General features: G+C 60.1%; 1 protein-coding gene across 7 annotated transcripts in view; it reads left to right on the forward strand.

Annotated features, from left to right (window-relative positions):
- The window catches only part of TNRC18 (trinucleotide repeat containing 18), an 81,020-nt gene that overhangs the window by 34,374 nt on the left and 34,022 nt on the right, over positions 1-12,624 (forward strand). For 6 of the 7 annotated variants that reach the window (XM_060405735.1, XM_060405737.1, XM_027961631.3 and 3 more), the window contains 7 exons: positions 464-610; positions 1,052-1,242; positions 2,464-2,893; positions 4,374-5,363; positions 11,302-11,477; positions 11,901-12,037; positions 12,197-12,325. In XM_060405735.1, the coding sequence (XP_060261718.1) occupies positions 464-610; positions 1,052-1,242; positions 2,464-2,893; positions 4,374-5,363; positions 11,302-11,477; positions 11,901-12,037; positions 12,197-12,325 (2,200 nt within the window). The remainder of the gene's footprint in view (positions 1-463; positions 611-1,051; positions 1,243-2,463; positions 2,894-4,373; positions 5,364-11,301; positions 11,478-11,900; positions 12,038-12,196; positions 12,326-12,624) is intronic. The other variant, XM_060405734.1, reaches the window with a different exon arrangement.

Consider the following 12,624-nt stretch of genomic DNA (forward strand, 5'->3'; position numbering starts at 1 on the left):
TGGGGCAGGACCCCTCCTTTCATCCCCCTAGTTCACCTCTCTCCCTTGTCCGAAGTGGAAAAGTGTTAGTCGCCCAGTCGTGTCCTACTCTTGCGACCCTGTGGACTGTAGTCCTCCAGGCTCCCTTGTCCATGGGATTTCTCAGGCAAAAATACGGGAATGGGGTTGTGATTTCCTTCTCTGGGGGATCTTCCCGACCCAGGGATTGAACCCAGGTCTCCCTCATTGCAGGCAGATTCTTTGCCATTTGAACCACCAGGGATGCCCAAGCAGGGTCATTATTGATGGTTGCAGCCTCGTGGGGTTCCTCTGCCAGGCCTGTTGGTGGACAGTGGTCAGAAGGGGTGACGGGAGGGTTCACAGCCAGCCAGCCCTTATCCTCGGCTTCCTCTGTGAAGGCCCAGGAAGGGAGGGGAAGTAGGGAGTGGCCCCCAGCACTGACTTGGGCCTGGGTCTCTCCTAGGCTTGGGCCCCCCTTCTCTGCACCAGGGCATGACGCCTGCCTTTCCGCCTGGCCTGGGGGGCTCCCTGCCTTCAGCCTACCAGTTTGTCAGGGACCCCCAGTCAGGCCAGCTGGTGGTCATTCCCAGCGACCACCTGCCTCACTTTGGTAAGTGGTGGTCTGTGGTTGGGGGCAGGGGCTGTGATGGCCTCATACAGTGAGACTGTCCCAAAGGCCATGGGCCTCCTGTGGTGGGGAGGGGGTGTCACGGAGCCACAAGGGTCCTTGTTCTGATGAGTTCCGACCCAGAACGCCCATGTGGAGAACCCAGGCAGGGCTGCCCGGGTGGGGGGCCTGGCCTCCGCCGCGGTGCCCCCAGCCCTCGGGAATCCAGTTTGCGGCACACTGGGTGTAGTGGGAGGAGGTGTGGAGTTGCCGCGTCGGCCACTCCCGCTGTGTGGCCTCCAGGGCCCCCAGGAAGCACCCGGAGGCCCAGCTGAGCCCGTTCTGCTGCTGTGTGAGCGCGCGGTCCCTCTCTGGGCCTCGGCTGTGAAGCGGGGTGACGGGAGTCGGGAGCTGGGTTCAGCCGCACGGTCTTCTCGCCCACAGCGGAGCTGATGGAGCGGGCCGCCGTGCCGCCCCTCTGGCCCGCCCTGTACCCGCCGGGCCGCAGCTCCCTGCACCACGCCCAGCAGCTGCAGCTCTTCTCGCAGCAGCACTTCCTGCGGCAGCAGGAACTCCTCTACCTGCAGCAGCAGGCGGCCCAGGCCCTGGAGCTGCAGAGGAGCGCCCAGCTGGTGGTGAGTTGGGGTGGGGCCGTGGAGACCCTTCCCAGAGCTCCCTCCCACTGACGGCGCGGCAGAGGGGTCAGCTGGCAGACAGTCCAGTTCTGGACGGGGAGGGAGAAATGGGAGGTCAGGGAGGGCCCCCCGGAGGAGGTGGCGTCTGTCCGGAGACCTGAAGTCAGTTGTGGAGGAGCCCTCTGGGCAGAGGGGATGGGGTGAGCAAGCCCGAGAGGCAGACAGAGCCTGGCGGGGTTGGGGAGCCATGGGGAAACTGAGGCAGGAGAGGGGGCCCCTCCTGTGGATGGGAGGTGTTTGCCTGGGAGCTGAAGGGATCCCAGTGGGCTCCTGCCGTTTCCTGAGCCCCGCCTGGCCCAGCTTGGGCCAGGGCTGGCCTCCACCCACGTTGCCTGGTCCCATGAGATGGGCGACACTTGGTGTCCTCCTGTGTGGGTGGACTCCCCAAAGCCCACGCCCTCCTGCCTTCTTGAAGGTGTTCCTGGACGCTTGTCCTCTGCCCGGCCACGTCCCTCCTTTTTCGTGCGGCAGCTGCTCTGAAGGAGTCAACAGAGATGACATACAGAGAAAGGGGCCCTGGTTTTGAACCTTTTAATTCTGCTGTGCCTGGCTGAGTGCCTTTGGGCGAGTGAATTCACCTCTCTGGGCTCCAGGTTTCCTCCTGTGGAAATGGAGCGGCTGTTAATTTCTGTGTCATCGACTTCTTTATTGAGATTTCACAGTGGTGAGGGTTGGGGGCTCAGAGCCCTTCTTAACGGTGTTTTTGTGTGCGGACAGCCTGCTGGGCCCGGGCTGATTTTGAGCCGTTTCCTCACAGCCTAGGAAGGGCTCACTGTCGGAGGTGTTTGAGACCTCGCTGTGATAAAGCAGGAGGGGATTCTCAGGTAGTGAGTCCTCCGTGCAGGCAGCTGTCCTCAGCCCATGGTGGTGCATCTTCAGGGGTCTCCCACCTCTGCCTGGCCCCCCATGCTCTGTCTCTGGGGGTCCTAGGGGAGGGTCAGGGTCTAGACCGGAGTTTCCCCCAGCCCCGTGTGCTGGAATTCTACAAGGAATGCTGTGCTTGTTATGCGAGCCGGGACGGAATGTCCGTCTCAGGCAGGGTCCTGCAGGCCCTGACCCTGCCTGGCGTTCTCCGTGGGCTCGGGGGAGCCTGGGAGGACGGGGCCGGTGCTGGGTGATGGGTCCTGCCGCGCTGACCCTGCCTGCCGGCCCCCTCTGCAGCAGGAGCGGCTGAAGGCCCAGGAACAGCGGGTGGAGATGGAGGAGAAGGTGAGCAAGCGCAGCCTGGAGGCCGCGGGCAAGGCCGGCCTGGGCGCTGCGGGCCCGGGGCTGCTGCCACGGAAGCCCCCTGGCCTGAGCACCGGCCCCACGGGCACCTACAGCAAGGCCATGAGCCCGCCGCCTTCTCCCCGTGCGTCCCCCGTGGCTGCCCTGAAGGCCAAGGTCATTCAGAAGCTGGAGGACGTGTCTAAGCCGCCCGCCTACGCATACCCCGCCACGCCCAGCTCCCACCCCAGCAGCCCGCCGCCCGCCTCCCCGCCGCCCACCCCGGGGATCGCCCGCAAGGAGGAGGCCCCCGAGAACGTCGTGGAGAAGAAGGACTTAGAGCTGGAGAAGGAAGCCCCCAGCCCCTTCCAGGCCTTGTTCTCAGGTGAGAGCCAGGGAAACGGGTGTCCCGGGTGCCACTCACTCGGTTCAGCCGCTCCTTCCTTTCCCCGTTGAGTGCCTGCCATGTTGGCTCCAGCAGGAAGTTCCTTCTGGTGTTTTGGCCAAACTGGTATGTGGCCTGCTGGCAAGCTCTGGAACGAACCGTCCGCCATCACCTCTCTGGTCTTCCCTCCGCTGGAGGGTCAGGGGAAACAGGTGCAATGTTAGAAGCAGGTCCTGAGCTCAGGAGGCCTTGTTCTGAGCGCGGAGCAGAGCAACGTCTGCGAGGTGTTTGGCACCACGATGCCTGGCCCACAGGGGCTGTGTCTTCCGGGTCGTGCCCCTGCCCATGGGTGGCATGCACGTGTCCTGTGCCCATGGGGACATGCAGCGGGTGGCCTCGACGGGGCCTGAGGCTTGTGTTCCTCGTCCCATGGGAGGACGTGAGTTCGAATTCCAGAGTTCAGATTTCAGCCTCTGGGATGCTGTGTGTGGTCTTGGGCTGGTGGCGTCCCTCTCTTGGGAGAGCCGATGTCTTGCTAACAGTCGAGTCGAGGGTGGTGCACAGGCCAGGCTGTGGCGTGGGGTGGGGTGCTCCGTGTATCTATCTCCCCTCGTTGGTTCCTGTTCAGCCCTTACTGCTTGTGCCCCCCACCCGCCCCCCGGACGGGGCCTGATGCTGCGGTCAGCTGCACGCCACCCTGCTCTCCGGGTGGGGGGAGGTCGGAGGTAAAAAGGTGGGGGGTGGCCCAGTGTTACTGTCAGTTTTTGGACAACTTGAACGTCCCAGCGCTGCTGAGGAAGAGGTGGGGCTGGTGGACGGCAGAGTCCACCGGGCTGGGTGGGGACTTCTTCTTTTCAATGACTTTGTTTGTTCTGGCTGTGCTGGGTCTTCGTCGCTGCGCAGGGCTTTGCCCTGGGTCTGGGGGGCGGGGGCTACTCTGTTGTGCTACGCGCGCTTCTCGTTACGGTGGCTTCCCTCATTGCGGAGCATGGGCCCCAGGGCGCGTGGGCTTTGTTCCGGCTCCCCTGCCCTGGAGTCGGGATCGGTAGTTGCCGTCCACGGACTTAGTTGCTCTGTGTCATGTGAGGTCTTCCCAGACCAGGGATCGAACCCGTGTCTCCTGCACCGGCAGGTGGTTTCTTTACCACTAAGTCACCAGGGAAGCCCCCTGTTTAGGATCTTATTACCAGGTTCTTCTGGTCCAGCTTTGCGCCAGACGCTGAGGTTAGGGGCACCAGAGACCAAGGGTTCTGCCTTTGAGACCCGAAGACCCTTGGGGACTGCAGGGTGGTCGTTTTTTTTCCCTCTCTGGGGCCCAGATGTGCAGAGACGCCCTGGGGTTCGTTAGGTGCCGTCGGGAAGGGCCTCCAGCCCTGCAGGGCGGCTGAGGAGAGAGGGTGGCGGGCAGGGGGGTGTTGACGGGGACACAGTTGTTGCACAGGGCCGGAGGGCCCCCCACTGACCCACGTGTTCTCTGCAGATATCCCAGCCCGGTACCCGTTTCAAGCCCTGCCACCACACTATGGGAGGCCCTACCCGTTCCTGCTGCAGCCCACGGCGGCTGCCGACGCCGATGGCCTGGCCCCCGATGTGCCGCTCCCAGCCGATGGGCCCGAGCGCCTGGCGCTCTCCCCTGAGGACAAGCCCCTGCGCCTGTCCCCGTCCAAGGTCCCAGAGCCGCTGCGTGAGGTCCCAGACGAAGAGCCTCTGGTGGAGCGGGAGGTGAAGGCAGAGGTGGAGGACATGGACGAAGAGCCTGCCCAGCTGCCCTCCCTGGGGTCCCCGCTGACGCTGCCCCCCGAGGATGCCCTGGCGGCCCCGAGCCCGGCGGGCGGCCTGCTGGAGGCCCAGGCGCTGAGTGCCGGCGGCCAAGGGCCCGAGGAGCCCCCCAGGTGCCCAGACTTTGCCGACGGGGCCGAGGCGCGGGTCGATTCACCGGGCCTGACAGAGTCCTGTGCGGCTGCCCGGGACCTGGGGCCGCGGCTGACGCCGGAGCCGCTGGTGGAGGCCAAGGAGGAGCCGGTGGAGGTGCCCGTGGACGTGCCCGTGGCTATGCCCTTGGCGGAGGCAGTGCCCGGTGAGGAGGACCTGGCCCAGGCGGCCCCGAGTGAGCCCCGACCCAGCTTGGAACTGCCAGATTGTGACATGCCCGCTGGGAAGGGCGAGTGCCCAAGCCTGGAGGCCCCCGAGGCCGGCCCTGTGCCCGGCAACACCTGCTTCCTGGAGGAGGTGGGCTCCGAGGAGTTCCTGCCCAGCCTGGAGGACCCGCTGGCCGGCATGAACGCCCTGGCGGCCGCTGCAGAACTGCCCCAGGCCCGGCCCCTGCCCTCCCCGGGCACTGGAGCCCCGGTCCTGGAGACGCTGGAGGCCGCGCAGAGCCTCGTCCTGGAGCAGAGCTTCCTGCACGGCATCACCTTGCTGAGCGAGATCGCTGAGCTGGAGCTGGAAAAGAGGAGCCAGGAGGCGGCAGGTGAGGCTTCTGGGGGTTGCTTTCCCCTCCTTGGCCTCTTTTTTTAATTGTTATTTATTTTTGGCTGTGCCACCAGGCTTGTTGGGATCTCAGTTCCCCGACCAGAGCACAGAATCATAACCACTAGGCCACTGTGAAATTCCTGCGTTTTCCTTTCCTGTAAAAAAAATACATATTTTTTTTAAGTGGGGTATTCAAAGTTTCAGAATCTTTAGAATATGGTTTACTTCTCTTCACGTTCTTCCCTTTGTGAGTGACTTTTTAAACATTGTGGTAGCATACACTTATCGTGAGTTTCACTGCTTTGTTTGCTGTTTTTTGGCTGTGCTGGGTTTCCAGTGCCTGGGTGTTTTCTAGTCACAGCGAGCGGGGCCTTCTTATTGCAGTGGCCTCTCTTGCTGCACAGCACGGATCCCGGGTGCTTGGCCTTCAGCAGCTGCAGCTCCAGGCTCTCTAGTTGGACGGGCCTAGTTACCCCGGGGCATGTGGGGTCTTCCTGGATCAGGAATAGAGCCCGTGTCTCCTGCACTGGCAGGCAGATTCTTTACCACCGAGCCACCAGGAAGCCCCGCCTTAACCATTTTTAAACGCACAGGGCGGTGGTATGTAGTCACATTGCCGTGTGACCAGCTTATGGGTTTCTTAGTGGTGAAATCTCTCCTTGTTCTGTCAGCGGTGAATTAGCAGGATGCTCTGCACTGGGAGCAGCCAAGACTCACTGGCTTAGAAAAAGTCGGGGAAAATTTTATTGGCTTGTGGAATCACAATTTGTCAGTAATGAGGTAATGTTTCAGGTATGGCTGGATCCAGGTGCTCAAACCAAGTCAAGTCCAATTCTTTTTTCCCTCTTCCCTGTCGCTCCCTCTCATAGCTTCACTGCTTTCTGTTGGCTTCATTTAGGGTGGGTCCACTTTCCTCATGGGGGTCACTGATACTTCTCCCCAAGCCCTCAGGCCCGTGGACTGTAGCCAGTAGACACACAGAAGAGGCCACCTTTCTCTTGGTAGCTCTGGCAAAGATGCTGTGATTCACTCATTAGCTGGCTGGCTGTGGTTCATGGTTTTTGCAGAAGCAAACCCTGTATCCCAGGAGATGGGATGGACTGGGCTGATCCTGCCCAGCCCTGGATGGGGGAGTGGTCACTTCCAGGATGTAGGTGTGTGTGTCGGTGGGTCGTCATCCTCAGAAGGAATGGAGTGCCTTCAGCAGAAAAGAAAGTGTCTTCAGTGAATTCTGGGCTGGCACAAAACCACTGATGTTCAGCATAGAAATCGAAGTGCTCCAAGAAATATGTAAAGAGCCAGAGTCAGGCGCAGCCTTGCCAGTTTGCACTCCAGCCAGAACACTCGCGGGGTCGGGGGTGGCGTACGGCTGAGGGGAGGTCGTAAGAGCAGTGCCGGGTGTTCAGCTGTATTTCCTTTAGAACTTTTTCTACACTTGCACAAGTTTCTAAAATTAAGATCATTTTGTAAGCAATGTTTTGTTACCTGCCTTTTCCACTTTATTGTTGTTCAGTTGCTACGTCATGTCCGATTCTTTGTCCAATTCATTGTGACACCGTGGACTGCAGCAGGCCAGGCCTCCTTGTCCATCACCAACTCCCAGAGCTTGCTCAAACTCACGTCCATCGAGTCGGTGATGTCATCCAACCATCTCATCCTCTGTCGTCCCCTTCCCTTCCTGCCTTCAGTCTTTCCCAGCATCAGGGTCTTTTCCAATGAGTCAGCTCTTCGAATCAGGTGGCCAAAGTATCGGACCTTCAGCTTCAGCATCAGTCCTTCCAATGAGTATTCAGGGTTGATTTCCTTTAGGATGGATTGGTTTGATCTCCTTGCCATCCAGGGGGCTCTCAAGCACTCTCAAGTCTTCTCCAGCATCAGTTCTATGGCGCTCAGCCTTCTTTTTCCCTTAGTATATCCTTTATTAAACATTTTCAGGAACTGTGCGTTCTTAAACATTTTTTTGGAACTACGCAGTTTTCTGCCCGGTGGAGGCCCCCAGACTTCAGTTGACCCAATCCTCAACTGTCAGGCATTTTAATTCGCCTTCTATTCTGTAATTTTCCTCCCTTCCTTTTGCTGCTGTGAGTAATGTGATGATTACTCTTGGAGAAAAATCTTTGTCTGCACCTCTGCTTTCCTAGGGGTTTGTTCCCAGGGCTGGAATTGCTGGTCCAGAACCAGATCGTTTTCATCATCAGGGTCCAGTGCCCCCTTTCCTAGAAGCTCGGACGAGTGACACCTCCTTCCCCGCAGGCGTCTGTTGTCTTGTGGGTTCTTTTCTTTTCTTGGTTGCTGTGCTTGGGCTTTTCTCTTGTTGCAGGGGGTGGGGGGCTTCTCGCTGCAGTGTCCTCTCTCGATGTCGAGCATGAGCTCTAGGCGAACAGGCTTCAGTAATGGTGGCGCACGGGCCTAGCTGCTCTGCCGCACGTGGCATCTTCCTGGACCGGGGATCGAACCTGTGTGCCTTGTGTCAGCAGGTGGATTCTTAACCACTAGATCACCAGGGGAGTCCTGTTGTTCAGGTTCATTGTTTTTTTCTTTCATGTAAATAGTTCAGTACAAATTCCTACCCCCCACCCAAGAAGACAAACCTCTCTTGATCCTGCCAACTGGTGGGTTTTCAGTGGGGACCACACAGGCCAAGGGGCCTCTGCGAAGGAGAGGGCTGAGGGTGGGTCACCAAGTTTGGGGGCCTCTGCCTGCTCTGGCCCGTCTTCTCGCTGCTGCCTGATTCATGCATTCATTTAGCTCCTTCCTGTATGCCCAGCAATATTGGGTACCAGCAGTGAACCAGGCTATCCGTGTGCAGCCCTCAGCACTGTTGGGGTGACAAGTGGGAGGCCCAAACAGTGGGAGGGGGACAGGGCAGGGGTGGGAAGGTGGTCTCCCATAGCAGATGGCCAGGGAAGCCCCTCTCAATAGGTGGGGGAGGGAGATTCTTCTGCGGAAAACCATGCCAGGCTCAAGGAAGAACACGTGCAAAGGCCCTGGGGTGACTGTTTGGCCCAGGGTAGAACAAAGGTGAGGCCAGGGGCTGGAGGGGAGCCCAGAGGGGAGAGTGGTTGCTGGGAAGTGGGATCACTGTTGGGGAGGGGGTCATCTTTTATTCACTTGGCGTGAAATGAGGAGGATTTGAGTTGCACTGATAGGATCAGACCTCACTGCGGCCTCTTTGGGGGCTGTGCGGGGGGCTGATGCTGGGGTGGGGAGACCCAGTAGAAGCTCCCGTCTGCATCCGGGCCCAGGGTGGTGAGGGGTGCACAGGTGCGGGCAGGTGGGTTCTGGGTGGAAGTTGGAGCCAGCAGGCTTTGTGAAGGGACTGCAGTTGGGTGTGTAAGGACGAGGCTGAGGGTTTTGACCTGAGTTGCTGGAAGAGAAGAAAGGTTTCTGAGGCGGGGAAGCAGTGGGAGGGGCGCGTTCAGGGGGGGTCTGGCGGCTGGCGTGGACTCGGATGCTCCTGGTGGTGCCCTGCGGTGCCCCGGGCACTCTGCAGTGCAGGTCTGGTGGCCTGAGCATAGGCTCTGTGATCCTGGCGTGGGGGGCGGCGTCAGGCTGGAGCGGGCGCTTGGGGGCCCCGGCGTGCAGGGGAGGGCCTAGGGGCCCTTTGACTCCGACAGTCACGGACAGACCCTGAGTGTTGGTGCTCTGCAGAGGGCCTGCAGGCCTGGGCTGCGAGTGGTCCTGGTCACTTCCTGGCGCCGCTGGCCCTCCCGCTTCCCCACTCCTGCCCCACATAGCCGCCCGTGGGCAGCAGGCATGGGTGTCCCAAGGCGAGCGGCCGTCCTTCCCTCCCTCCAGCACAGTAGTCTCTGACGGACGCCTGGTCCTGCGGAGGTTCCAGTGCATGTCGGGCGGTTTCCAAGTCACCTCGCGTGTTGGTGCAGCCGCAGGGCCGGGTGTTAGTTCAGGCTGCTGTAATTACACGCGCAGTGGGGTGGGCACGGGGACGAGTCCTGAGTAACAAGAGCACGTGTTCTCCCGACTCTAGAGGTTGGGCATTCTAGATCCAGGTCTCAGCAGGGTTGGGTTGGTTCCTCCTGAGGCATCTCTCCTCAGCAGACCTGTGGACAGCTATTCTTTCCCTGTGGAATTGTTCCATGTGTGTCTGTGTAGCCAAACATCCCCTTTTATGATGATGCAGTCTCGCTGGATCAGATAGAGCCCACCCTGGCACCCTCACGTTAACTTGGTTCCCTCTTTAAAGGTTCTGCCTTCTGAGCTGTGATGGCGTTAGGGCTTTCCATGCAGACTTGGGGGCACGCAGCTGCTGCCCTCAGACCACCAGGCTGCCCTCTGTGTCCTGGGGACCCCAGCGAGGCTGGTGCGTTGGAGGGTGAAGCAGCTGTTGGAGTCACTGTGTGGTCCCCTCTGATGGTGCAGCTCTGCCCTGCCTTACCCAGCAACTGAGAAACTTACAGCTCGGAGGACCTCGAAGGGATTGGGGTGGGGTGTGTCACCTGGGGTTTGGGCCACGAGCTTCAGTCTAGTGCCAACTGCTTGAGGCTGGTGGGGTTCACTGCTTTGTGGCCTCAGTGTCTGTCCCAACTCACCGCTGGTGACATGTGGTTGTGACTTGAGGGGGGCACTGCTGACGCCTAGTGGTGGAGGCGAGGACGTCTGCAGCAGACATTCGAGCCCACGGCCCTGTGAATGGCGCCAGGGTTCAGAAGCCCTGATCTGGGCGATACACTTGCTAATGTCGACGTTAGGGAATTCTGCACGTTGGTTGTAAACAACATACTTTACCGGCACTTCCCAGGTGGTCCAGTGGCTAAGACTCCACACTCCCAGTGCAGGGGGACTGCGTTCGATTCCTGGACAGGGAGGTAGATCCCACATGCCCACAGCTAAAGGTTCTGCGTGCCACAGCTAAGACCCAGTGCAGCTAAATTAATAAATACTTTTAAAAACTTTAAAAAGAGAATGTACTTTTCCCCTCAGATACACACGGACTGTTCTCAAAAATTGATCATATGTTAGATTACAAAGGAAACATCAGTTGGAAAATGAAAACTCATATTATTTTAAAAAGACTGTGGAGAAGTAGGTTCTCAGGTATCACCGTTGACATCCTGAGTTGCTACAGCGTTTCTGAAGGGCAGTCGGAATATTAATAAAAGATAAACATACATACCTTGATCGTGTTAACTGCACCGACAGGAATTTTCCGGAGATGGTGCCTATCTGTTCACTACCAAAAAAAACCCCCAAAAATCTGGAGCCACCTGAATGCCATCAGTGGGGGATTGTTACGGCAAATTAAAAGCTTATCGATCCAAGAGAAAACTCGGCTGCTGTTCCTCGGTTTTGCTGCGTAAAATTGCTGATATTCTAGTGGTTCTGACTTACAGAAATAGCACTTTCGGTTCGGGTTCAAGCTACAGTATGAATGCATATTTTTGTGCTAATGCGGAGACACGTTGAGGAGCAACGAGCAGAGTGTGACGTGGTGTGTACTGATGGGTGCCGATTTCTGCTTGTGAAGGATGCCTGGGTGTTACCCGTGTTTGAATGTGTGTAAAAGTTTCTGGAACCACCTGCCACGCGGTGTCGGCAGAGGCATCCTCCGGGGAAGGGCCCCGGTGGTGGGAGGAAGGAGGCTTGTGTTTCGGGACACTTCTCTGCTTGGTCTGTGGTTTGGGTCACGTGCACATGTGACTTTTGCGATTTACAGAACTTATCGTGGGGTTATTTTTTTTCTGATGGTGAAAACCACGCATAGTCCTTGTGGAAGATTTTCAGGACAGATAAGAGTCGCCTTGTTAGAGTGCGGCTCTGCCGTTCTCGGGTGATTGCCTGCGCGTCTGTGAGCGGATGTGCTGTGAAGGACGGGACTCTGGCCCGTGTCCTCTTCCCAGGTGGGGGTCTGAGGCAGGTCGCCGAGGTGCCTGTGAGCCCGGCCCCCAGAGCGTGGGCTCACCTGCCTCCTCCCGCAGGCGCAGAGCGGGGCCCGCCCGTGCGGCCCTCGCTGGAGAGCCTCCTGGCGGCCAGCAGCCACGTGCTGAAGGAGGTGCTGGACGGCCCCTTCGTGGATCCACTCAAGAACCTGCGGCTTCCGCGCGAGCTGAACCCCAACAAGAAGTACAGCTGGATGCAGAAGAAGGACGAGCGGGTGAGGCGTCCCGGGTGTGGCTTGGGGGAGCAGGCTCGGGGGAGGACGAGGTGCGCCCAGAGAGGCTGCCTAGCCTGGGCCTTGGCAGGCTGCACGCCTGGGGGAAACAGTTGCAGGCCCAGATTCTGCCACCACCTTGCGGGGCGGTCCCCAGTGAGTTGTCTCCTCTTCCTGGCCTCTGTGTACCACGTAATCACGTGTCAAGGGTGTGTCCCGTGGGCAGCAGCTTGGGGGTTCGGGGAGAGCAGATGTGTGCATGACAGATGCCGGCCCTGCCCGAGTGGCGCTTGCGGGCCACCTCGGCCTGGACACGGCCCCGCAGGGTTGGCTTTCCGGTCCCTGGCGTGCACACAGGGAGTCTTGGTGAGGGTGAGGGTGGCATCCCTGCTGCGAGACCCCGTGCTCACCCGCCACTCCCCGCAGATGTATGCCATGAAGTCCTCCCTGGAGAGCATGGACGCCATGGAGCTGGACTTCCGGATGCGGCTGGCGGAGGTGCAGCGCCAGTACAAGGAAAAGCAGCGCGAGCTGGTGAAGCTGCAGCGGCGTCGTGATTCCGAGTGAGTGTGCCCGCCGCCCGCGGCCCGGGCTCTGTAGGCGCCGCGCTCAGGAGGTCCGCCGTGCAGGCCGCCAGGTGTGCGTGGCCCCGAGTGACGTGTGCGCTCCATGCGCCCCCCCCCACCCCCGGGTTCACAGCCCAGCGTGTGATTCTCTTTAAGGGACAGGCGCGAGGAACCCCATAGAAGCTTGGCACGCAGAGGCCCTGGCAGGCCGCGGAAACGGACCCACGCCCTGAGCGCCCTGTCGCCCCCCCGCAAGAGAGGGAAGAGCCGCATCCATAGCGGAAAGTAAGGCTGGCCCCTCGGTGGGTCGGGGACTGGCACAGAGCTCGGAGGGGAGGCGCGCGGGCCCACGCGGGGCCTGTGTCGGCGCCGGGGACCTGGCGTCCCTCAGGCTGTGACCCGCCGGGATCGGCAGCTCGCGGGCAGCACAGCGCGCTGCCCTGGGCCGGCCAGGAGGGCGAGCGTGGAGCGGACAGGCACACTCACCCCAGCCAGCAAGTCGAGCGTCACCCCCAGAGTCAGGCCCGTCTTCCTGTTGCTCCGGCGTCCCGTCCGCGGCGAGGGCCTGCTTCCCTCCGTGCTGG

This window comes from Ovis aries, chromosome 24, assembly GCF_016772045.2.
Source record: "Ovis aries strain OAR_USU_Benz2616 breed Rambouillet chromosome 24, ARS-UI_Ramb_v3.0, whole genome shotgun sequence".
NCBI classification, from domain to species: Eukaryota; Metazoa; Chordata; class Mammalia; order Artiodactyla; family Bovidae; genus Ovis; species Ovis aries.